Below are 26,545 nucleotides of genomic sequence, written 5' to 3'. Positions count from 1 at the left end.
GACCCTTCACTGGCATTCACAACCCAGTGCATTTTTTTTTTTGCAGGAGCTGCTCCTCACCGTGGCTGTGATGCAGCTGAGGTAGCTGCATTCTGCCTCTACCATCCTCCCCACAATTTCAACCAAAAAAGTTATTTTTCCTCTCCTAACGTGTAAAATGGTGAGCCTGCATTCTGTAGCCGAAAGTGGCAAACGTTAGTGATGGAGAAATGACCCCCAGCTGCCCTTAGGGCATCACGTCTCACAAAATAGCACAGTCAGTCACAGAGTGCTGACATTAAAAAGTGCAGAAGCACAGGGAGAAAAAGAAACACTAAAGCAGACTGCAGAGCAAGGATTCTGCATTGCACAACCCACTAAAATATGTTTGATACCAGCATGCAAGGCTGCTTCAAGGCTGGAGTGATCTTAGTTCAATTTGCTCCGAGTCACTTTACAAGTGAGGCGAGGGAGACCAAATCCAGAAAATTCAAACTGCAAATGCACATCCACGCACAGGTCTCAGCCAGCTGAACAAACCCCACCAGGATTCATGCTTGTGGTCCACTTGGACTTGTCCTCTTCACGGGCTCCCTGTCTTGCCTCCCAAAAGAACAAAATTAATCCCAGATATTGGCTTGCTCAGGCATACCAAAACATTTACAAATGTATATGGCAATTTACATATGTCAGCCCACACGGTGAGCTGAGTCAGAGCTGCTGCCAGCGCTCCTGCCTGCTCTTCCCAGGTTCCCAGGTACTGCCCTTCGCTCTCCTCCCTTGCCTGGAGATGCCAGGAGAGCCGAGGCAGCTCCAGAGCAGCTCCATGCTGCGTCACGCCTGAGGAATTCATCCCAGCGATCTTCCCAGGTGAGGGAATAGTTAAAAGCTTGCTGGGAAGCCTCTCAGCAGAGCATTTTTAAAGCTATTTCCTGACATCTCACCAGAAACACAAATCCCACTCAGTTTTCACTGCTAGTTATGTTCGTGTTTCCATGCTTCCCTCGGAGACTCTCGCAGGAAAGGCTTCTCTCACACCTGCTCGAGGCACAAATTGCTGCCTGCTCCCCCAGGGACAAGATCAGCACATCTCCAGCCTTGAGCAAAGCCTGAGCCACCCTGGGCAGCTGCTTTGTGCCCAGCCAAAACTGAATTGTGGAGGGGGGATGCCGGGGGGGGGGAAGCTGGACACCCCCAAAGGCAGGAGTTCCACCGATGCCTCCCAAAGCCTTTCCCAGGTCTTTCCTGCAGCACCAGCACCAACAGGTCCTGGCACAGGGTTGGGGCCAAGCATAACCTTGTAATTAGTGAAATCCTAACCATTTTTGCTCCTGTACGTTTTCTGTATGGGAAGAAGGTCCCGGGCAGTGGAGCATTGCATTTTGAAAGGAAAACCTTTCTTGATTGCGAATGTGAAATGGGGACTCGAGAGTTGAAAGACATGTCAAATTATGGGAAGCTGCAGGGGCTGAGAATTCCTATCTCCAAGAATACTGCCTGTTACAGCCTTGACCTTTTCTGCAAATACCATCCTTCCCTATAAAAACGTGGCTTGGAGTTTATTTAGAAATTCTTTTCAAGTAAGAAGTCATTCTTTGGAGAGTCTGCTGTGAGGTTCTCCGTGTGGATGGAGGCTTTTTTAAGGTATGCTGCTGGAAGAAAGTGCCCCAGGGGAAGGGCTGGATACTCTGCCATGCATCTCAGCTGCTCTGGTGACACCACAGACACCAGCCCTGACGTGGTTCTGCAAGAGGAACCTCAGCAGGGTTGAAACCAGGGCTGGCTTGGCTGACACAGTGCAGGAACAAAGTGCCCCCGTGGCACAGGCAGCACCAGCTTCCCCGGTGTCACTGGAAACAGCAGGTCATGGAAAAGCTAAAAGCAGGCTGCATTTTAACACAGCACAGGATCAGCCCTCTGCTATCTGAGCCGTTATGGCACGAAATCCCTTCAAAAACCACGCTTCCATTTCTCAAATTTTCTGCAGTTTGTAGCTGCTTCTCTATATCCCACAGTCACACCGGGCTACATTTGTCACCCATGAATAATCCCACTTACATTGCAGAGTCTCTTCCTACCCTGGAGAAAAATGCAGTGGGAGGTGTGGGGAAGCTCAGTGAAAGCTGACAGCCAGGAGAGACTGGGAAAGGCCTACAGAGCTCCTTATTTAGATGTCCTATTTTAAGATAAAATGAAGAGGAACTATGCACATTCAGCATTTTGCTAAACTGACATGAAACCAAGTCACTACAAAATCAGTTTGCAGAGGGATGCAGTGCACATGCTTGAAGCCTTCTGTAAAATATTATTATTATTTATGATTGCAGTAGCTCCTGGCTGTCAGCAAGCCCCAACCTTGGGGCTACTGATCCGTGTATCACAGGAGAGAACCCTGGCCAAAAAAAGATTCCACTGACAGAAGGAAACATTGCCCTTTGTCTCCCCATGCAGAAAATGAAGTAGTGCCTGCCTGGGCACTCAGCATTAACTCCCTGTACAAGATGCTTTGCAACAGCAACGACAGGAATTACGTGGTTTTCTCCCACCTACACTTGCTGACCCAAAAGCTGCCCACTAACTGATGATGAGTCTGCAGAAGCTCATTAAAAGCGTTTTAGCCTGTACAGAAAGAGGGATTTAAAGCAGCCAGGATGGCTTGGAGGGGGCAGAGGATGCCCAGGGAGGCTGGAAATGCTCTGCAGCAAGGAAGGGCTCCTGAGGGTCCCAGCAGCCCATGGCAGCAGCAGCCGACTCTGCAGATTCCTGGAAAAGGAGATGTGTTCTGTGGCTCTGTGTGGGCCATGGACTGGGGAAAGCTGGCCACATCCAACCACCCAGGGCTGGGGAAGGAGAATGGGATAATATTTAAAGGCCCAATCTTGGGGTCATCAAAACCTCTGATAAAACATCTCATTGGTAATAGCGGGACATTAGGATTAGGCTTTTGCCTAATCACTGGAGGTTTCCTGACTCCATAGGCCTATCAGGGACAGTCTTGTCAAAACCAGCAAACAGATGAGGCTGAAAATAATCTGTTCTCAAACTTCCCACATTCAGAAATGCCTGATCTGAGGCACGGGCTTGTCATGCAGCACTCACTAAGCACAGCCCATTTGCAAACCATGGAAAAGCAGGAAATCCATAGTGCCTTTCCACAGAATCCAGAATTGTACAACGCTTTAAGTATGACAAAGATAAGGCTTGAAAACTGCTCTTAAAAATCTGCAGTAAAGTTTCCTAGGGTTTATGACATTATGTACCCTATTGCTTGAATTCTGGCCATCGCACACTTTCCTTCTGCTGGTCACATATCACAGCTTTAGCACAGCCTGGAAAAAAGGTCAGGCCCTCTCTTCAAAGGAGAAAAGACAGCTGTACTCCTCCAAGGAAAATGGTAGCAGGATGATACCATTTTGGGGGAAAAGATAGCAATTATTCTGAGCAACAGCATGGAAATCAAAAACCTGAAAGGGTGGAGTGAGAAAGGAGCAGGGACGGTAGTGAGAACACATGATGATGCCATTTCAGCACATAAACTCATTTAGGAGCTTGGAACAAGCTGTTCTTAGGGCATTGCCAGACTGACCAGAGACAAGAACAGCATTTCAGTCCAACTGACGAACAAGTTGGTCAAACCCTCTCTCGTGCCACGGCCAGCCAGCCTTGTAAACACCAAAGGTCAGATAAACATCCAAATGTTGCAATTTATTGGATTCACATTCCGCTGGCGATCCACCTATGTTTTCTTCTGTCGGGACAAAGGGTTGTGGGCAGCTCACAGGAGGATCGTGTTGTCTATCAGCACGAGGCACAGGCAGGACAGACAGGGCAGAGGATGAAATGGGAAGCCCAGACTTTATAGGAAAAACAAAGTCCCCAGTGCAACACCCATCCTTATCTTCATAAGAAAACCACGAGTATCCTCCAATCTTAGCAATTCTCTCCGGGAGGAGAAAATGAGCGAACTGAAAACTTTTCAGGGGCCACAAAACCAGGTGCTGCCACTGAGGGCTCGCTTTGGAGCCACACCAGCAGAAAAAGGAGGGCTTTTCCAGGGCTTTTCCAGGGCGGTGGCCCTCTGGAGCAGGCACGGCGTGTGCCTGGCAGCTGAAGCAGTAACACTGCGGTGACGCACAGCTCGCTGGAGGGACGGCACATGAAAGGCTCTGGTCAGCTCAGTCCAGGAGATGCCCCAACCCTGCACGAGGCCCCGGCTGCCACTGCAGTGCCACAGGTGCAGCTGCACCCGTAGTAAGGCTTGCACAAGCCCTGCTCTCATATGCTGGAGGACACACACCCCCACAGTCACAGTTAACTCCTCTGGCAGAAAAACAGCAGGGCCAGACCCAGGGACCCTCCTGTGGCACTGGCAAGGCCACACTGATGTCACAGGAGGGGTGGTGCCCCAAGTCTGCTATTGGGATAAATCAAAAATTATTCTGATTGCAATCTTACAACCCACAAAACAACAGCACAAAAGCACAAAGCTGGCTCTGGATTCTCTTTATCAGATCGGTGAAATTGCCACCAAAACACGGGCCAGGAAGGACAACCCCACTGTCTTCGGGCTTTAGAAACAGACGCTAAAGCCCATCCAGGGTGGGGAAAAAAACTGTGGGAGCATTTGCCCACATCTCCACATCCTTCATGAGGAACTGCACAATCAGCCGGGAGCAGGGTGGGATTGGGTCAACCCCACAGGAACAACCCCAGCTGCTTCTGCCTCATGCCCTTCAATAGTTTCCAGAGACAGGGCAACGATTTAGCAGAAGGGGGCCCCAGAGCACTGATGTGTTATTTTATTTCTGGCTTTGAACTCCAGGACCTTACAGGATTTCCTGGATGTGGTGTCACCCACACCAGGTGAACTTTCCCGGGGTCTTTGTTCCAGCCGTGCAGCGCTGGGAAGCTTCGGTGCCTGCTTTCCATCTGGCAGCAGCACAGCTGAACCAGAGGGATGCAAAGCTAATCGTGGGGAGAAGGGAGCCAGAAAGGGATTCCAGCAACGTGAAAACCAGAGGGAAATGCCAGAGTCGTGCTATCTGCGATCGGTATCTGTGACCCTTCATTTTCCAAGAAGTGGTGATGATAAGGCAGCTCTGCCCAGGTGAAAGATACCAGCAGGGCTAATTGTAGCTGAGCAGGCTGATTCTCATGGCAGTGCTGTTATCTCCCTGGATTCCAGCTCCCAGCGGCTGCTGTCACTGCTCAGAATATCCAGCAGTGAGTGCGAGAGGAAGAGAAGGGGGTAGAAAGGAGAGAGGAAAAAATGAGGAAGAAAGGAAGGCAGAGGAAAGGAGCAAGTGGAAAGGAAAGTGTAAGAACAGACAAGACAGAAAGGGGAGGAACAGAGAAGATATGGAAAGATGAAAAGGCAAATGGGGACTCTCAGCTGCTCCACAATTGCCTCTTACAGGGGTTTCAAGAGAGTGGAGCTGACGGCAGAAATTGCTCGCTGTGGGTGTATTTCAAGAGGCAAACTCAGCTCGACCCTTCCCTGAGGACATCCATCCTCTACAAGGAGGGACCGGGATTATGTGGAAGGCACAGGAAGTAGAGGAATTACTCCGGAGACATTACCTCTCCAGTGATTAATAACGAGCTGCTAATGAGGCTTAGCCTGTGCACACAGCATGGTGCAGAGGGGAGGATGCTCTGGTCCCTAAAAACTGCCCCAAGAGCCAAGTCCGGCAGGAAGGGAAGGGAAAGCCAGGACACTGATAACTTTGTGTCCACTACCACCACATCCTGCTATTCCCGCACCCATCCACCAATTTTCTGGTCCCTTGTCCTACCCAATTTCCAGATTTTGGGCAGCCCCAGCTTCAAGCAGGAAGGAGCTGTGGGCATTGCCCCGCACGGTGCCCAAGCTGTGCCCGGCGCACACCAGGAGGGAACGTGCTGAGCCCGTGCTTGGCCAGCTGGACCTGTCAGACCTGCTGCAGCTGGGTCTGGCCCACATGATTATTACCCTCGGTCTTCCTCCTCACAGCCAGGTAAATACACGGTACAAGAGTCCCTGGGCCAAGGAGGTGACGCTGGAAACGAGGATGAAAGGAGCAGTGAGAAGTGACTTGCCCAAAACCATGTAGCACAAGCCTAGTGAGGGATGGAAGGGGTTTGTTGCCAAAATACAGGTGTGAGGAGCCAGCTGATATGTGTTTTGTTTTCCAAGACACCCACCTGGGGCTTCAGGTATGGCCCAGGACCTCCTGGAGGTTGGTGGTTTCAAGCAGGACTCCTGAATTTGCAAAATTAACACAGAGCAGTGCCTGGTGCTCCAGGTCTCCTCATGCCAGGCTGCAGCCCTGGGCACTGGGAAAACACCTCCAGAAGTATTTGGAAGCAGAATCCTTTAGGCTCAGATAGAAAAAGTCCAAACCCCTCACAACAACTTTTAGAGCCGTGTGCTTCAGGAATAAATGCCATGAGGGTGAGGGTAGAAAATCAGAAATCCTCCCCAGCCAAGGTCAATGCCAACAAAACCGGTGCCAGCCTGAAAATACCTGCTGGGTTATCCACAGGCAGCCAGTGGGGGCTCTTGGTGGAGATGTACATTGAATTATTAAATGTTGGGGTTTTTTCATTTCGCCTACTTGAATTTAAAATTATATCAGAAATAGAATCAAAATTATACCATCATCTCTTGCAATCCTTTGCACTACAGAGGAAAATTGCACAAATTATACATGATGACAATGTTATAAAGGGAAGTCAAACTGCTGAAATGGTGGAAGCCACAGACCATGACTTGAACAAGCCAAAAAACTCAAGTTTTGAGGAAAGTAACTTTTACTCCAAGTAGGGAAAAAAACAATCAGAATTGTCCATTCTGATTTATTCAATTGGTTTGATTGGGGTACATTATCATTTAGGTGTTAATTAATGAATCGAAAAGCAGGAAAGTTTATTTTCCATTTCTAGCCATGAAAAAGTCCAAAATATATTCTGATGTTACTAAAACTGTGAAGACCTTGACCAGCAAAAATACTTCATTTCACTCCCTACTTAAAAATAACCTCAACAAGACAGCTTTATACACAGAACAGGCCTTTATACACTTTATTTTTCATCTGTAGTTGACACATCAGACAGTTTAATTTAGATAATAATTCCTTCTCATGACTTCTTTTCTGAATTCCCATTTCAGCCCTGATAAATCTCATGATAAATCACAAAAGAAAACCAAGTCTTGCCAAAAAAATAAAATAAATAAATGGAAAACAAACAAACAAAAAAATGCCACGCATCATTTTCTTATGGAATAAATCATCCTCCTAAAAATCCAAATAAACACTTGGTAAGTGGAACAAAGTAAATGTGTACAGGTATAGAAAACCCAGAACAAATGCAGTGCAAGGGCTGTATTTAGGGCTCAGACTGACATTCTCTGGTCAGACAGAGCAGGCCAGGTTAGGATCCCTACAGGATTTTGCTGAGGGTCACCATTCCTGAAGCAAAACCTGCCCCGTGGGACCCACGCCTCCCTCTCAGGAGGAGTTTGGTACATCAGCTGAAGCCATTGGCAAAGGTCAGCTTGTCCCCCACAAAAAAAACCCACAAGTTTTCAGACTGGAGACCTGCAAGTGCAGCTTGTCCTGTCCCAAAGAACACAAGGCGGGGGGATCTGGGGACAGTCACATCCTAAACTGCTGCCACGAGATTCCCTAGAGCACATCAGCCAGGAAATCTGACCGCAAACTGTGAACCAGGATTCCTGCAAGGAAATAACTGCATCCCACATCAGTCTGGGACAGGACTGGGATTCAAAACGCGAATATCTTGATTTAAAGCATGATAATGCCAGTGAATCCCTTGGATGTGGAGCAGCCCCACGCTCAAACCAAAGCTGCCTTCACTCCTGCGCTCGGTGCAGAAAAGGCACAGCAACACGGCAAAGGTGGGGAAGGGATTTGCACCCATCGTGCCCTGACAGCCCCACATGTGAGGAGCAGGAGGTGGAAGCATCACCACGGAGTCAGATTTCCCTGGGAAGGAAGGACAGATCCAACCCTCAGCTCTCCCGGGGTTCGCCAGGGGGTCCCCCCGTGCTGCCAGCAGCTCCTGCACCCCTCAGAGCCATGGGGACCGGTTTGGGAGGAGAGGTCCTGTCCCCCACAGCAGTGCCCACCCACACGCCTCTCCCAGAGCCACAATTCCCTATTCTGCAGCACCATCTTCAGCAAGAGGGAGGAAAACACCTTCCTGGCAGGCAGCAGCGCGGAGGGGGGGGACCCGAAGGACCTGCGCTTACAGCCAGGAGCAAAACAGCGACGGATGGAAGGTTTGGCTCAGGGAAGGGGAGTTACGGCATCTGGCATCCCAGAAAAACCCCAGCACAACCGAGCTCGGGAATAGTTTGTGGGATTCGGTATTTTATTGTTAAACTCCTCTGCCCTCACAGCCCCTTTTCCACCTACGGAAAAACAGCATTAGGCTGTTTTGCACCCAGCTAAAGCCAAATTATCTACTAAATTCTCTTCTTGAGTTTGTTCCCAGCTCAGCCCTCCAGCAGCCACCAACCTCCCCTGCACAGCCACGACAGGAAGGAAACAAATGTGACCTGTCCAGAGCCTAAAAAGTCAAATATGGCCCCAATAACCTCTAACATGTTGTACCCCGCTCCCAGAATTCCCACACTCTCTCCCACGGGGATTTAGAGCAACAGGGGGGACAAAAGACCCTTCACACTCTTCTACCTCCCAACTGCTTAAAGCAACAAGGATGGGGAGAGGGCACAGAGCACCTGGAGGTGTTTGCTGCAGGTTTTCAATTTGTTTGATGACAGTCCTAGTTAGGGCTCATCATTTCTGGAGAGGAGCTTGGCTTTCTCCTGTCAGTATCCAGATTTCCTGTATAACTCTGAGAGTAACAGCAGAGGAGGTGCAAGGACTTAAAATAGGAATAATATTAATTTAGAACCTCCAAAAAATGGACAATGAGCTCTGAAACTTGATATTAACGGTAAGTACACTCTGAGATATTATTTCAAGAGCTATTCTAGTAAAAGAAAATAAAATTTAAGAAGGCTGTTTTCAGCAATGTTACACTCAGGCCATTGGTTCTGAAGTTAGTTGCATTTTTTTTTTAGGAGAAAAAAAATCCAAATGGATTAAAATTACCTGTCAGTAAGACATCAGGTTTTTTAATTCTCCATTAAAAGAAGAGCAGAACAGGTTGCTGGGAGGGATAAAGCTTGTCCTTCTGCACACTCAGGGAGAATCTGCCCCTTGGTGTCAGGCAGAGTGGGTGCGCACAAAACTTATTTCTACTAAAGAAAAACCAGAGGAGGCTGTGAAAAGCCACCATGTCAAGTATTGACCCTCAAAGCCAAAGCTTCGACTCCTTTTGGCAGCACCAACTTTTCCCACAAAGCCACAGCTCGGGGATCTCTGTGCAGCAGTGGGAAAGAGGTATAAATTCTCTGAACTCAGGAGCTGTGCAGGCCACGGATTCTGGTCGGGAGTACCAAAGCTATGGACATTTTATCAAATTCTTGGGGTGGGGTTTTGTTCCTGTGTCTTTTTTATTCACAAACTCTCTTGTCCTCCGAGCTCCAGAGCTGCAGCTGAGAGTGCAGCTCGCAGACCTGCTTCAGTCATTGCAGATATCCACAGTCCTCATCCCTCCCTCCCTGCAGTTCCTTTCTGCTTTCACTTGAAGGCAACCTTGCGCTGCTCATGGAAAGAGAAAGGGGCTGGGGAAGCATCGCAGCTGCTGCAGCCGCAGGGATCCCAAAATCCCAGGATGGGTCAGGTTGGAGGGGGCCACAGTGGGTCACTGGTGCCACCTCCCTGCTCCAGCAGGGCCATCCCAGAGCACAGGGCACAGGATGTGTGCAGACAGCTCTGGAATATCCCCAGGGAGGAGACCCCACAGCCTCTCTGGGCTCTGTTCAAGGCTCATTTGCTGCACAAAAAGGGTTTTTCCTCATATCCAGGTGGAACTCCCCGGGATCAGTCTCTGCCCGTCCCTCTGGTGCCATTGCTGGGCCCCACAGAGCCGAGCCTGGGCCCTGCTCAGAACCCTCCCTCACAGGGGTAACGGGGCTCAGACACAGGGAAAAACAGCTTGATTGTTTTTATAAAATCTGATTAATCAGTATTTGAACACTGCTGATTTTCCATCTGGCTCCTCTGAAGGTGGTTTAACCCCTCTCTGCTCACAGCCTTGCAAAGAGCAGAGAAGAGGATCAGCAGCTGCAAGGGAACAAACACAGGGGAACAAACAATCCCTGCCTTGGCTCCTCTCCTCACCTAAAGCATCGACAGTGACCACAACAGCAGGGACAGTTCAATTCTGAGTGGGGACAGAACCAGCTGGAGAGAGGGATATTTCCTAATCAGCTGTCCCAGAGGAATTTTATCCTTGGATACTCATGGAGCTGGTTATCTCGGCCATTAGTGAACTTGTGAGGGACAGGTGAGATACAGCAGGCAGGCAAAGGGCAAAGGCAGTGTCTGTCCTCCAAAGCAGGGGACGAGAGCAACCAGGCAATTACAGACCTGTCTGTGATGCCAGGAAAAAACCACCAGGAGAAATAAATACTTGGAAAGAAGCCAAGATGAACAGCAGGGCCTATGAAATGGTCAGTAGCGAGTGGTGCATGGAAATGGGGTTTGTGCAGAGGAAAAGAATAAAAAGGAGATGCAATACAGAAGAATTTAAGAGTCCCAGGTTTTAAATTTGTCTTTTCCATGAATTTCAGGGAACAGACACTTAGATAATTTACACACATCCACCTTTTGACATTACTTTGGGAAGAACAGCCAATAACATCACTGTGCATGAAGCTGCATTTACGAAACCACTCTTCAAAGCAGAGCAGTATTTAACATTTTCTTCTTTTCCTTCTGCTCAAAATGACCATCTGGCAACAGATTTTCTGGAAGGAAGCCTTTTCTCTGGTTTCTGTTTGGGGACAAACCTGTGCCAGCTTCCAGCAGTTCGTGTGATTTAGGGATGCAGAATATAGTTCTCATCTGAAATGTGCGTGGGCTTGGATTCAGATTCAGACAGGGAAAAGATCTGGTGTGAAGCAAGCTGTGGGTTACAGCACAATTTTCTCTCTGTGCATGTAATGTGCCAAACTAGAGAGATTTGCATCCCTTTCCCTGCAGTCTCAGGCCAAATGGTAAATTCTGGATATTATCCTCAGTTATTTAACCTGCCCTGAGCACATCAAACCTGTCTGAAGTCTCATTTAAAACCCCTAGGAACTTCTGTTTGGAACTGTAAGATGCAAGACACTCCTCAGATATAGCAGGCACAATCACAGTCAATTAAATTTTCTTTAAAAACAGAGTAAAACCTCTCTGCAAGAAGCTAAGAGGTCTCAGGGGCAAAACTTCCCATTTCAGGAGGGTGTGGGAGTCTAGAAAGACTATCCTAAAAGAAGAACAATTCTGCCTGTGTTCATTTTAGAAGAGACATCTGAAACTTTTAAGAACTAAGCTGTAGTGCCTGAACTCAGGCACCAGTGCACACACAGAGCCTTGGAGACACAGGCAGGGGAACAAAAGGGCTCCTCCAGTGACCTGCACTGCCTCCAGTCCCAGTTCCGCCCAGTCTGAGGGCAGAAAATAGGAAATGAAACCTAATTCCCTGCTTGGAAACTTCAGGCCAGATTTCTGATCTTTTTTCCAAATGTCCCTCGTGACTGAGCTCTGAAACCTGGCTGTGTCCATCTGGGATGGGCAAGGAGCTGCACAGCCACGGCCTGGGGAGAGCATCAGCAGGAGGAGGGGGAGCTGGGCTCTCCAGGGTCACCAGAGGATCAGGCAGAGGACACCACACAGATCCCTAGGGAATGCCACCAGCCTCCTGTTATTCCTCAGAAAAGTCTCCAGGAAACTCTCACTGAATAAAACTTTTTTCTTAAAGGTCTCCTCTTTCCATGTCCAAAATTTGGGTGGCTGGTCTTGGAGTGTGTTATCAATGGATTAAAAATAAATTGGCTTTTATTGCTCGGAGATAAAATGTGGCTAAACCACACTTCCAAGGAAAGGAGGTTTGGGTCTGAGTAGAGGAAAAGAAGGAGGGAGTCTCTCTGCCTTTGTGAATACAATGAAATGCAAAAATAAACATCAAAACCCGTGAGAAATTATTACTTGATAAAATTCCTTTCAGCTATAACAGTCCCAACTCTTATTGTCATTTCTTACATCTACTAATGTAGGAAGTCTAAGCTCCACCTGCAGGTACATCAGGCTGAGATTTGCTCCACATCCTGGAACAGCTTTTCCATCAGAGGAGGACGAGTGCTGGGGATGTTGGAGCACAGACATTAACCCAGGCTCCCCCAGCTGCAAAGCCAAAGGATGTTCTTTGTCAGGAGACCTCTGTACAGAGCTTTCACTGCTCCCAAGGAGCCGCAGCTCCAGCCCAGCAGCGGCTGCTGAGCAGAAGCACTCGGGTGTTTGTAGGAGCACAGCGTTGTAGGGAACTCCCGTGGATAACGCTCACAGCTGTTTTTAACACACACAAAAATCAAATGGTCAAGGTAAGGAACTCCATCAAGGCATTCATATCAAACAGGTATGGGAAACTGGGGGAATGTGTGGCTCCAGCTGAAAAGAAAGGAGCCAAGGATGTCCCTTCCTTGGAAGAAGCTGCCCAGGCTGTGTTTCACCTGATTAGAACAGAGGAAGTCCCAGTTCCCTGTATGTGGGCACAGATAACAGGGAGCATTACCTGCTGAACTCAGCCAGAAGCAGGAGATGCTGCTCTGCACTGACAGAAGCTCTGAGTTTGCTCCCCAGACAGCTGTCAGCTCCTCGGACACGCCAGCTGTGCCTTGGCTGCCCCCACACCACAATCTACCACCCGTGTCAAATGTCCTGTTTCCCCAAGTCTGCAGGGCTCAGAAAACAGAGGATCCAGACAGTGCTTTATCTCAGTGACAACTTTTTCTGAAATCAGTTGGGAAAAACACGTCCAGCTATTGCCAGAAAAGATCTCCCACAGCTATTGGCACCATCAGCCCTCCCTTACGTGGTTTCCCAAGTGGCACAAGGGATGACAGATTCATATTAATTCCAGTCAGCAAATGGATTATAAATACTCCCCCAGCCAGTTGCCACCTGATAGGACTGTCCTTGAGTCCTCCAATTGTGGAAGGGACTTGTCAACTCTAAATTTACCCACCAGCAAGTATTGTATAAAACATAATACTCTGTGATCCTTGGTAGACACTTGTGCTGTAGCCCAGCATGGATTAAACCAGAAACTGCTGGTTCCATCAGCCAGACAGACATCTCACTGCTGCTTATCTCGAGCCTTGGATGGCAGGAAGGAGAAAGGGATGGGTTTGACAGGATGCGTTGGTGTTTTGGTCGCGGAATTGCCCCCGCGCTCACATCAAGTCTGAGTTAATCAAGTGAGGGCCCACCTCACAGCTTTCTGATGAGGTAGCAGCTTCTGTTCCCAAGGACAGCCTTTCCCAGCAGAAAAATGTCCCACCACAACTGATAAAAGTGAAGCCACTCCAAGGATGGGGTGTCCCAAAGCAGACAGAGCTGATACCGAGCAGGCTGAGATAGCATTCCCTGTAAAAAGCAGTAAGGCAGGATGCTGCAAGTTTCTGCAAATGGACTGTTCATTTGGAGAACCCTAATTAGATGGATTCAAATTTACAAAATGGAAAGAAAACAAAAAAGCAAGCAAGGAGCTCCACTTTTTTCCAGCTTTAGAACTGTCCAAGTGTCTGTAGATGGAGCAGATGCAGGTGTTGGTGGCACCTGTCTGCAGCAGATTTTCTCATCCCAAAAAAAGGGGCTGCCTGAGTGGGAGGACAATTTGTAAACTATCAGTTCAGGCTTTTACCCAAGGCAAACTCCTCTTTTTTTGCCTGTTTCATGCACAAAAGCTTTCCAAGCTGGCCAGATGGAGAAGCATCTCATCCCTGGCCCTCCACCTAATGGAGACTTGCCTCATATTTCCATTATTTTCACTTGCTGAGCACTTTTTAGCAGCTGAGCCAAAAGGTATCTGCCTTTTTTGGAACTTGTATCTTCCCAGTTGTTTTGGGGGGTTTTTTTAACCCCAGGGGAGAGCAAGGCTGGAGAACAACTCATCAGAAAAATCCTGGGGATTTTTGCATTGAGCAACTGTAGCACATTTAGGAAAAGATTTGACCTTTGTAATAGGACCAGGATTTTTGTCATCTACATGAGAATCACCTGAACATAATCAAGTTACTCTCCACTAAATAGCAATTTCTCCAGGTTTTCTCCATGTCTGGAATACTGTAGCATCTTTTAACCTCCAAAATTCTTTTTATTCCCACTGCAACCGTCTCTAAATCCATGGATGCTTTTAACCTCAAACTCTGCACCTTAAATCCAGGGGTAAAACTCCTGGGTTATTTCCTCCCCATACATGGGATAGGCAAAGGCAGAACCTCTCATACCTTCTGAGCACTTGCACATCCCTGAAACGAAAGAGGAACTGAAAAACTCTGAGGTTTAGGAACAAGGCTGGGAGCTCAACAGCAGGGACAAAACTAAATATTGAATTGTTATTTGCTGCACAAGCACTGCGCATCCTGTGCACTTTGGGAGACACAGGCTTTAGGGCAAAAAGGCAAAGCTGAAATGAACCCAAAAGCCTGACAGCGAACGTACACAACAGAGTCACATCCTGAGTGCCGAGGGCCTGACTTTGCAGCTCGCACAGTGTCCCTTTCCCCTCACTTCTGCTCACGTGTCATACACATAAAATGTTGCTCAGAGTGACTCCAGTCATACAAGGGGCTTTTTCAAAATGAGGATTTACCCCAGGGCTAGTGGAGCTTACAATAAAAAAGTGCTCAGAGACAACAGCATTTACTGCCCTCAAAACATAGAGCAGAAATCCCTGTTGCAGGACATTTTATCCTACTGGAACTTTAATCCAGCTAATGCTAACGAGTCATTCAGAATAAATGCGGTGGGAATGAGGACAGGATACACTCTCTAGCCATTAGATCTCCACCATGGAGTTACCCAGCCCATTGCCTCTTCCTCCACAACACCGAAATCCTCAGCACCAACACAGCCAAGGATCAGCCCAGCAGAGCTTTCACATCCCTGATGGAATTGAAGTTCCCAGGACAGGAGATACGTGGGGATTTTCCACTGTTTTGCCACATCTTCCATCACCTTCAGTGGAGAACATTGCCTAAATGTGAACTACTGGATCAGGTTCGTATTTTGTAAATATTATTGTTCTTCCATGAACTTTGGCATCAATGAGAGTGAAGCTGGAGAGGCTGGAATATGACACAAGGCTCAGGGGCTTGGCTGTTATTTGTCCATTTTTTAAAAAGTGGGAAGGGACGGGGAAAAAGGATAGTTTAGAATTGTGGTTAAACACTTTTTTTTTTTTCCTCTAGAGACATTGAGGATTTTGCCTTTGCTTTGTTTATTCTTCCCTGGGACTAAGTAAAGTCGTATTTTTAAACATAGGACATCGCCCCCTTTCCTTTTATATGCTGAAATCCTGAGAGTTGCTCTAGACAGGGCTCAGGCTGCTCTGACTACTTGGAGCCAAATGCATCTTTCAGAGTGTTTTCTTGTGGTCTAAGAACGTATTTATTTTTTCAGCCATTCCACTTGGATGTACCTTTGTTCACTTTCCAGGAGCAGTTCACTTTCATGACTTTCTTTCCTTTAAATCACAATATGTGAATAAAGTTTCCGATTTTTCACCTCAGTTCTGTTATAAAAGTTCAAGCACATGAGTGATCCTTGTAACTCAGATATTTAAAATTTAACCAGCACTTTAAGATGTTATTGAATCAGTGCTTACATATTTCCTTATTTCTCTTTGGGGAGTTTATTATCTTTTAACTTTTTTTCAAGTGGATATATGATCCAGCTCTGACACACACAAAACCAAGGGCACGTTTTTACCAAAGCACATTTGACAGTGAAGATCCTGGCTGAAAGCATGGATCTCCCCTCATTCCAGGATGTAAACCATGGAGCAGCTAATCCTGAACTACACATACAGAGGTAGTGGTGAAAACAACTTCTGTTGGACACAGTGAAGGGAAAAAGCCTCAGAAAATAATTCAGGGTAGAGATTTCCACCTCCCTGGGCTGGCTGTGCCTAAAATCCAAAGCCAGGGAATGAGAATCCTGGAGGAGCCAGTCCCCCTGTGTGGACAGTGTTGAGTATCCCGGAGCTGGAGGTCGGGAATTCCTTGGACACAGAGGGGCTGTGCTGGGGCAGCTGCAGGGCTGGAGGGGGGAAGGCATCTGGGAAGAAGCAGTGCAGAGCCTGACAGCTCGGAGACGGCCAGATGTTTTCATCATTATGGAAAAAATCTGTTGGTGCCTCTTTGCCCAGAGAAACACTGGAGGAGGAAATGTCCTCTTGAGCTCTGATCAAGGCTGCACATTAAAACTGCGCTGGGCCGGGGTCAGAAACACAACAGAAATGAGAGGAAGGGATCTTTTCTGACTGCAGCTCTAACCTTAAACGTGAAGGTGCCCCAAAAAGCTGCAGTGTCTCCCCGGAGACCTTTTCCCAAATGAGAGAGCTGGAGACACAGGCCCTGGAGATGGGGCCCCAGTGGTGTTTCTCCAGCACCATCACCCCCGTGCTCTCTCTTCCCTCCACTTGCAGCAGGTGCTGCCCCAGGAATGTGCACTCCTGCACATAACCCTGGAGCTGCAGAGCTCTGGAGATGCTCAGCCGGGGGTTGCAGGGAAACTGAGCACAGCAATTACACAAACAGGGGCTGGAGATCCCTGTCCTGGCTTACAAAATCAGCTCTGAAGGATTCTTGCTGCCCCCCTGCCCCAGACACCACTGGGTGACACAGAGCCCCGCATCCCAAAGCCAAGATCCAGCAGTCCCTTCTCCCGGGCAGCTCCTCGGGATTCATCCCTTCCCGCGGATCCCCCCTTCCCAAAAACAGCGCGGCTCCCGCCGGCTCCTCTCACTAATTTTAGATTCCAGGGACGGAAGATGCGATGTAATTAAAAACCATAAGTAACTCTCGAGGACCGCCCGGGAGAAGAGAGGACAAAAGAGTAAGAAAGTGGCACCAACCAACCCCAAACCCTTTCGATTCTACAGCAAATAAACCCTGCCCGCGAAATTAAAGGGCGATTAACGTTTTGTGCGTTTCACTTGGATTTTTTTGCCCTTCAATTGGCAAATAGAAAAGGCGGCGGCTGGGCTTGATCCGGGCAGGGATCGCACAGAGCTGGCAGGGAAGAAAGCACCGAGGCACTTTTCCCTCCTTTCCTCCGGTTCTTTTTCTTGGATTGCCGGGGCTCCAAGACGAAAAAAAATAAAGGCTGCCGTTTAAAAGGTGCTTCCCCCTCTACCGCTGAAAAACGGGCTGATAATTAATGCAAAATTTAGGGAATAAAAATTCAGATCTGGTTTTATTTGTGCGACATTCCTTTGAAATAATAATAATAACAACAACAACAACAACTCTCGAAGATATCCAAAACTTGAAAATTTTACCCAGAATAGGAAAAAAAAAGTAAACATTTAGAAGAACTTTTACAAGGTTTTCGTTTCTTTCTACCCTTTTCTTCTTGCCATGGACTTGAAATTTCTGTGTTTTATATGCAGTAAATTACACATTCGTCAGGCTGATGAAAACCCTTTCTCGTGCGTGTGTTTACCGGTTTCTCTTTCTTATCTATTTTAATTTTGCAGGCATTTCTTCTCAAATGCTTTCTTTTTGTAAAAGAAGCCGCGGGAGCACCCGGAGATTTTGCTTTCCGGAGAGGATGCAAAAATGGAACAATTCAGAGAAATCGATCCATTCCCCGTCAGACCTTTACAAAACCCAACAATGGATAATTTCCCCGCTTCCAAAAAAAAAACCAAACCCGGCTCAAAGTCCTGATCCTGCTCCCGCCATTAATCGTCCGGGAGCCCCGGCGGGGCTGAGCTTTTCCCGATGCCTCCGTTTGCGGGATTCAGGAGTAGGAAAGGAGGAACCGGCTCTGCCAAACGCGCCCCTCAGGGCAAAAATAATCGCGGGTCCGAGAGCTCCGCGGTAGCGGGGGGGGCTATTCCTTCCTTTCTTTTTTTTTTTCTTTTTTTTTAAATTTTGGTAGTTGTTGGTTTGTTGAATTTGGAGGGGATGCCGGCATTTGAGGAAGGGTTGTTGTGGTTTTTTGAAATTATTATTACCTGAAAGAGGCGCGGCTCTCCCACCAGGAGCGTCACCCTGGGGAGCGCTGGGGCATTTTCCAGGACAGCGGGGAGGCTCCCTCGGGGCAGCCCAGCGCCAAGTGCGGCAAAAAAAAAAGCGGGGCCGAAGCGGGAATTCGCTTTTCTGGAGCAAGGGGACAGGCAGGAAAGGCAGAGCGGCCATCCCGACCAGGCCCCGCGGGAGCGGAGGGAGCAGCTCGGCGGGGACAGGGAAGGGGACAGGAACACACACCGCTCCCGGCCGCGGCTCGCCGGGGACAGCCGATTTCATGGCTCTCCGGCTGTGGGTCACAGGCTGGGAGCAAAGGGGACACGGCCGGGAGACGCCAAAGAGGAGCCGGGGGTCACGGCTCTGTAACTCTACTCGCCCGGGTTCATCCTCCCATCCGTCTCGGCGGAGCTGGTCCCTCAGGAAGGGGCTTTTCCAGAGGGTAGGGTCCGGCACGGATCATGCTGCGGGAGCCCCGGGGGAAGGTGCAGTCCCCGGACAAAACCTGCCGCAGCCCGGCGGGGCTGAGCCGGCACCCCCGAGCAGGGCAATACCTGGAACGCGGCCGGTCCCGCACCTCTGCGGGTGTGACCGGGCGAGGACAGAACACTTTTAAGACAAATAAAGCCCAAACATCGTCTCATGTTAAACGTGACCCGCCCCCCCCGGCCGGCCCTGCCCGCTGTCCCGGCCCGGCGCGGCCCCCCCGGGCTCCCGAGGAGCGCCAAGCGCGCACGGTGACATCGCAAGACGGATCGCATTTTACACGGCCAGCAGGAAGTATCCGAGAAGTCAGACCTTTTATCTCCTCTGGAAAACATCGTGCGGACAGACAAGCCGCAAACACCCTGAAATCTTGCGGCAGTTTCGGGCTTCCCGGCCAAGGGCTGCTCCCGTTCCCACCGGAGCCAGTGGGAACCCTCTGCCCGGGGAAGGCAGATAGGGACAAAGTCCCCGCCGCCCTTGTCCTTCGAAGCAGCCCAGACTTCACAGTGCCCGGAAGGGATTTCGTTTTTGAAACACTTTTCCTGTCCATCACCAGACACCGGTGTGCCCTGGCCGCGGGAGGCGTGTGATAAAGCGTTGTCGCATGAAAGTCTCTTCGGTCGTTTAATTCCCCGTCCCTAAAAATCACCGTGTACGTCTTGCCCTGTGTGAGTTCCCCATGGAAACGTAACGAACAAGCGCTTTGGGGATTACCTGGACGCGTTAAAAAACTTTTTCTGGAGCGCAGAAAAGCGGCGGGTCCGAAACAAGCGCAAATAACGCGGCCGCTGCCCGGGAACGGGGAGAGGGCGACGGGAAGGTTGCAGAACTCCCCCATCGCTCTCTCTTCACGAGCGAATCCAGCACAGTTACAGGCAGGGAAAAGAAGTTACAGGCAGTATAAAATTAAAGCTTTTCATCTATCTGCTCGGCTCCCAGCTTTCGCTTCAGCCTGAGGGCAAAACACTTCCAGCACCCGAGGTGCAAGAACCAGTTGAATTGTCAGATTCCAGGCACGGAGCCCAGGGCAGGAGGGAAAACTCCACGGAGGCATTTGCTATCCAAGTCCTCCTGCCCAACTCACCCCACCCGAGTCACCGACGGAGGCGGAAAGAGGCGACCGGGCCACCCCCGGGCGCGCCCCCCTGGCCTGCCTGGGAGCGGGGCTGGGGGTGCCCAGACCGAAACGGCACCGGAGAGGTTCATCCGCGCCTTTGCACCAATTCTCCTGTAATAAAGGAAAGGCTCTTTGGTGCCGTCCGGCTGCTGCGTTTCGTGCTGTGCCCTGACACCCGGCTGCCCCCGTGCTCTCCCTCCGGTTTTGCACGGAGGGAAGGGGCCCGATTATCTCCTAAATGCCCGGCGGGGTGAGCTGGGATCGGGCAGCGGCGGGCAGGGGGAGGCCGAGCAGCGGTGGCGGGGATGGTGGCGGGGGGTGGCAGTGGTCTCCTGGGTCCGGCCCTGCCGCCCGGTACCGGGGGTGTCCCGGAGGAAGCCCCGGGCTCGCAGCGTCCCGAGCACCGCGCAGAGGAGAGGCCCCTCTCCAAGGCCGGCTTCACATCAAGGTCAAAACTCTTTTTTTTTTGACGGCTGGAAAAGGCGAGCTTCGTTAGAGCTTGAAAAGACCGGGAGAAAAGAAAAGAATAAAAAACAAGTTTTTAAAAAATGGGGGAAGAAAAGGGGGGAAAAATGTAGGAAGAAAAGGAGATTTTAGCTGAGGCAGAGTGAAGTGCCTGGACAGCTCCAAAGCCTTTTCCCTCTACAGAATTCGAGAGGGGTGAAAGCAAAACCTTCCCTGGCCCCAGCCGCCCCCCGGGACCCTCGGTGGGACCCCGCCACGCACGGCAGCCCCGCGATTCCGCCGGCAGAATTTATTCAGCCAGGGCTCGCCGGTTCGCAGCACCCCTTCCCAAGCGTTTGAAAGGAACAGCTGCCCAAAAGAGCCTGGGGAGCCCTGGGGGACCCGCAGAGATCCCGGGGTCCCGGCGGCTCCCGGCGCCACGATGGGAACCGGGAGATTGGCACTGGTTCTCGCAAGGAAACCCTAATAGGCTATTTCTGGACTACTGGCTCTTAACAAATCTATAGCACCTGAAGTGTTAGCACTCAATTAGTGACAAGGTTTCAAACCCCGGCGTTTACTGGCGAGGTATAAACAGAGTCCTCGGGAGATAGCTGGGAATTAGAACGGGAGGGGGCCCTGGACGTCTTAACCGGCTGGGATTAAGAGGAAAACTTTTTTAAAAGGTGCCATCTCTCTCTCTCTAAACAGTCCGAGGTGTCGAAAGCTCGGAGGGAGAGAGGATGTGCCCTCTGGAGCTAATTGCGGGGTTGGGAATTTTTTCCCTTTGTTTGGTTGGTCTCAGCAAGAAAAACCTTTGGTGTCTTTTTTTTTTTTTTAAGAAAAAACAGCGCAAAAAAAACCCCAAAACACAATCCCCAAAATACAAAAACACAATAAACCCAGCACTAATCACATTTAGCCATCCCGGAGAGAAGCAACGAGCGGGTGTGGGCGACAAGCCTCGCCTGCGAGGAGCCAGGGCAGGCTCAGTCCTGAGGGGGCAGCGAGAGCTGCAAACAGCGTGAAGCCGGCGGGGGACGGAACAGGACATCCACATTTCCCCCTGACAGTCAGAAAAATAGCAGCGCGTTTTTCGCCCCGTCTGCCTCACTTACACCCCTGGGGCCTGGGTCTGCAGAAAGTTTCAGGGCGCTCCTCGGGGTCCTGGCTCGCTTTACTTTTTTTTTTTTTTTTTTTTTTTTTTGTATGTTATTTAAACGCAATCAAAAACGAGCCCGCGAAAGGTAAAAGTGATGAGGGAGAGTTCAGGGTCCCTCTCCTCTACCCCCGACCCGCGGCTCCGCCGGGACACCAGGGCAGGTCCCCCCGGGCTGGGCAGGACCCTGCGGGCTGTTAGCAGAGCCCGGAGCTGGGGGAAGCGGTCGCCCTTGTCCCTTCCGCTGGACAGCCGGAGCCTGGCTTCAGCGGGCTGCTGGAGAGCCCCGGGAAAGGGAGAGAGGGGGTGGGAAAGGGGGGAGGAATGGGTGCTGAGCCCCGACCCGGAAAGTCCGTGAGCTGCTGTATGTCAGTAACTTATTCATCAATCAGCCGGACACAGAGCAGACCTGGCCTCTCTTTGCGGAGTGTTTGCTTTTTCACCAATTATTGCGGCCCTGCAGCTCTTTTTGTTGATACAGTAGTTCTAAAAAGTGCTAATGTTCATTTATCAGGGGGCCGAGCCCGGGACTCCCACTAGTTGTGATTCTTCCAAAAATATAAACACGAAGAGAAGGGCTAAGGCTAAAGCCCCCATTTGTTTCTAAACTGCAGTATTAAAAGTGATGCATTGTTGAAGATAAAGCGGAGATAACGCTGTCTGTCTCCAATGAATGTCTCCCCGACGCATTAATGACATTCCAAATGATAGCTCCGGCTTATCGTTCAATTAATCACTTCCACCCTCGGCAGTCGGGCCCACATCGATCGGCAGCCGCCGTGTGACTGGGGGGCTGGCGGGAGCCCGGCAATCCTCAATTAATCCCGGATTGTCGGCCGGCAGCTCCCGCCCCGCCGGGATGCGCTCCGGGCCCGGAGGGAGCCAGGTCGGACCCCGCCGAGTTCCCCGGGCACACGGAAACCTCCGGGGCAGGAGCTGCCTTGCGAACTCCGGGCCTGACCTGGGAAGGGCGTTTGGCCCAGGATAAAGGAAGGAAGCGCTGGAAGCCGTTTCTCCCATCCCGTGGGATAGGGATGTCACCAAGGCGAACCTGAGACGCGGCTCTGGGTTTGGGGAGGATCGGGATCACTTTGTTATTTTAGCCTCTATCTAACCCATCCCTATAAGCGTACAATAAAAAGGAGGCAACGAGGTTAAGAAAGCCCGCGGAGGGCCAGGGCTGCCGCAAACACTCTGCAAAGTCCCTCCACAGGTCACTCTCCCGAGGCTGCCTCCATCTTCCCCTTTCTCCTCTAACGGAGGAGCATCCATCCCCTCGAGCTGGCTCCCAGGGAAGTCTGCAGCAAGCGCAGCCGCGAAGATCGAGCTGGCTGCTTGGCCGACCCCTCCCCTCATTAAATCCCAATATTTCAGGCCTCTCCGTACACAAGGATCGCTCCGACTGTCATCGCCAGAGCCGGGGCTGGTTCGCCAACAAAGCGCTCCCAGCAGAGCCGCAGGCGGCTGCAGCGAGGGGCTTCGAGCGCCGGGGATGCTGCGGCTCCGGGCAGCACCTCCCGCAAAAACATCCAGAATTAAACTGCCCAGAAGGGAGACCAAGGTGCAGCGGCGGGTCCGTGCCGGAGGGAGCAGCCCGGGGAGGGCAGCTGGGGGTGGGCAGGTGCTCACCTTTCCACCCGCCCCGGAGGGTCCCTTCCTGCGGGAGGAGAAAGGATTTGCACAGCTGTGACCCCGCCGTTTCCCGGCGCAGGGCTCAGCCAAGGGACCCCCAAACTCACCGCATCCCTTTAGGGTTCCCTGCTCTGCTCCCACCGCCCGGGGCCGTGGACCGGTAAAAAGATTTTTTTTTTTAATTTTTTTTCTCGTCCCCCGAGCCCACAAAGCCCCGAAACGCCCCTACTCAACCTGATTTTGCTGCTAAGGTTTATTTTAGCGACTCCACGAGAGTTAAATGGATGAGCGGCCACCTCTGCCCCATGAACCCGAGCTGCGGGCACCCGGTGGGGACAGCAGCCCCGCAGCCGCTTGCTTGACTTACTCCTCTCTTACCCCTGTATATTTTGCGACACCTTCAACCCGCGCTTGTTTGGGTTGATTTTTAAATTTTTTTTTCCTCCAGACAGTGCTGGTTTTTTGTTTGAAAGCTTCACAAATAAACGGGAGGAAAACCCAACCGGCATTTCCCTCTCCAAAACCAAGCAGGGGCTGCTCAGGGTCTCTCTCTTGTCAACTGGACATTGCAAACACGGTGTTGCTTCAGAATATCTGCATAAACCCTAGGGGCGGATTTCCCCTTGAGCGCGCTTCACACAGCAGTGAACTCCCGTTTTTTGGTTCCTGCCATCGGATATTGCAGATTACTAAAAACGAAACCTCCGTTCTCTCGCTTAAAAAAAAAAAAAATTAAATCAGCACATATTTGGTTGATGGTTTCCTCCCAGCCTGTTTATTTAATCTGACTGTATGATAGATAGCGTCAGATAGTGACTTTGTACACATTAGGCCATTCTGTTCCTTTTCTTTTTTATTTCAAATGGATGAACAAACTCGGCGCTGAAAAGCTGGATAAATGCAGTGCCGCCCCTTTAAAAGAGCGGAGCTGTTTTTGAGATGTATTACTATATTAGGTGACATGGAACTTTGCATCTCTCATACCATCACCGCAATGTTGGCCAATAGAAAGCTAAAGTCACCCAAAAACTGCCTAGTCCCTCCTTCCCTCGCCTTATGGTCCGCTCCTACCTGCCTGCAGTGCACAAGTCAAGGCTACTCTCGGGAATGCTATGTGCCCCCTCCGGGAGCCCACGCTCCACCACTGCTCCACCTTGGCTGCTCCCCACCTACTTTTCCATGACCCTGGGCTGCGGCCGCTGCCCCGCTGTCCTCCGCAATGTTTCCTAGCCCTGTGACAACGACCCCCTTCTCGGTGAAGGATATTCTGAACCTGGAGCAGCAGCAGCAGAGCGGCCTGGGCTCCATGGAACTGTCCTCGCTGTCCTCCCCGTCCTGCATGCTGGCCACCTTCAAGCAGGAGGCGTTCAGCGCCGAGCCCCCGGCCCTGCCCGACCTGCGGGAGGAGCTGCCCGAGCCGCCCCCCAGCAAAACCAGCGCCGCCTTCCCCGGCTCCTACTACGTGAAGAGCTACGTGGAGATGGACTCGGCCAAGGAGGCCAAGGCAGACAAGAAAGGTAAAGCCAAGTGCTGCTGCCCAGCCGGTGCGGAGAAAAAGGGAGGGCAGGGGGATGGTGACCACCAGCCGGTGTTGGGGAACCAGGGCTGCGGGGAACAGTGCGGGGCTGCGCTCGGTCTCGGTGAGCAGCAGCATCTCCATCCCCTCCCGGGCCCTCCGCTGCAGGAGCGGGGCTGACGGCACCGCGGGGAGAGTCCCGCTGACCCCGGCCCGGAGAGCCCCAGGCGGGGCCGGGGCTGTGCCCCTGCCCAACGGGACGGGCAGAGCTGCAGGGTGACACGCGAGGCCTCGAGTTTGTACAGAAGCCAGGTGACAAATCCGATTCCTGACTCGCTCGGGGGTCGGGGTGGGTTTCAGCACAAAGCTACGTGCGATAAATCCAGGCTGGGGCACAGGCGGTCGAGACTCGCATCAGTGCACGGGGCACGGTTGTTTTCAAACAAAAAAGACGGAGAAATTGCTAAAGAGGTACTTAAAGAGCGGGGTACGGCCGGTCCTGTTGCCGCAGGAGTGGGCGGCCACGGCGGCCTGCGAGGCCGAGGGAGAGCCGGGGCTCGCTCACGTTGTACCCTGTTTATTAAATATTGATTTAGAAACTTTTTGCACCATTTTTTCCCCTCCCCCTTTTTCCTTGGCCCGTTTATTTTGCTGCAGAACTGTGTTCCCTACACAAGAGCCTGGAGCAGGAGAAAAGAGACCTGGAAGATCCCGAGCGCCCCAGACAGAGGAAAAGGAGGAAACCTCGCGTCCTCTTTTCTCAAGCCCAAGTGTACGAACTGGAGAGAAGGTTCAAGCAGCAGAAATACCTCTCGGCCCCCGAGAGGGACCACCTAGCGAACGTCCTAAAGCTCACCTCCACCCAGGTGAAAATTTGGTTCCAGAATCGAAGGTACAAATGCAAAAGGCAGAGACAGGACCAGACGCTGGAAATGGTGGGGATCCCTCCCCCGCGGCGGATCGCGGTGCCGGTGCTGGTGCGCGATGGGAAGCCCTGCCTGGGGGAATCCTCGCCCTACAGTTCGCCCTACAATGTCAGCATTAACCCCTACAGCTACAACGCCTACCCCACGTACACCAACTACAACAGCCCCGCCTGCAACGCCAACTACAACTGCAACTACCCCTCCATGCAGCCCATGCAGCCCTCGGCGCCCGCCAACAACTTCATGAACTTCAGCGTGGGGGACTTGAATTCGGTGCAAACTCCCATCCCGCAGGGCAACGCGGGCATCTCCACCTTGCACGGGATCCGAGCCTGGTAGAGCCGCCCCCGCCGCCAGCCCGCTCCCCCCGTGGAGCGCCGGGGATGCAGCGGCTGCGGCCGCGCCTGCGAGCCGGGCTCGGGACATTTCCAGGCTGTAGGGGGTGAGGACGGTTCAGTGGAGCATCCCGGCGGAGCTCACGAGTGTGGTGGCCACGGACGGGGTGGGTTTGGGTATTTCGTGCGGTGGCTGCGCTCCGTGCGGGGCCAGGCGGGCCCCGGTGGGGTTTGCCCGCATTTCCCGGCCCCTCTCGCTCCCCCCCCTTCCCGGGGTCTTCACCCTGATAACTCCCTTCCTTCCTTCCTACAAACCAGCCAGTAATTTCGCTTGACCTGTTCCCAACAACACCCAGCCAAAGCCCTGCAACTCTTTTTTTTTTTTTTTTTTTTTAACTTTTACTCTATACTAATTATTATTGACATCCACATTTAATTTTTGCACTTCCCATACGGTCCCCACTGTTCGGTCAGTTCGGCATCTCGCCACCCCCAGGTCTCCCTTGCGAGGCTGCTACCGCCGGCCTGGGCAGGGATGAGGACAGACCCCCTAGCCCCCCACCCCCCCGGCCGAGGGACACGGACACTCCGGCCCGCCAGGTCCCGTAGGGTTATGCACTAAAACGTGAGTTAGTATGGAAATGCACTGTCCGCCCCTTCGTACGTGTTGCCCTTTGCTGTACAAGCTGACGGAGATCAGCGAGTTGTCATTAAAGAGAGTGGCTGAACCTTGGCGTCCCTGGCGTTCCTTGCGCATCCCGGACATCCCAGGAGGGGGACGGTGGATGCGGAGT

The 26,545-nt window shown here is 51.3% G+C and overlaps 1 protein-coding gene across 1 annotated transcript; it reads left to right on the top strand.

The window, feature by feature from the left end:
* Positions 1-24,193: 24,193 nt before the first annotated feature.
* NKX2-5 (NK2 homeobox 5) lies at positions 24,194-25,755 on the top strand (the record flags this gene model as incomplete). The annotated part of the gene is made up of 2 exons (XM_082291541.1): positions 24,194-24,491; positions 25,148-25,755. 2 exons carry the CDS (start codon positions 24,194-24,196, stop codon positions 25,753-25,755), a joined length of 906 nt encoding a protein of 301 aa, XP_082147667.1.
* Positions 25,756-26,545: the final 790 nt, after the last annotated feature.

This window comes from Coloeus monedula (genome assembly GCF_965178545.1).
Source record: "Coloeus monedula genome assembly, chromosome: 15".
Taxonomy (NCBI): Eukaryota; Metazoa; Chordata; class Aves; order Passeriformes; family Corvidae; genus Coloeus; species Coloeus monedula.
Note: the sequence above shows the minus strand (reverse complement) of the source record. Positions and strands in the feature narration are given on the sequence as shown.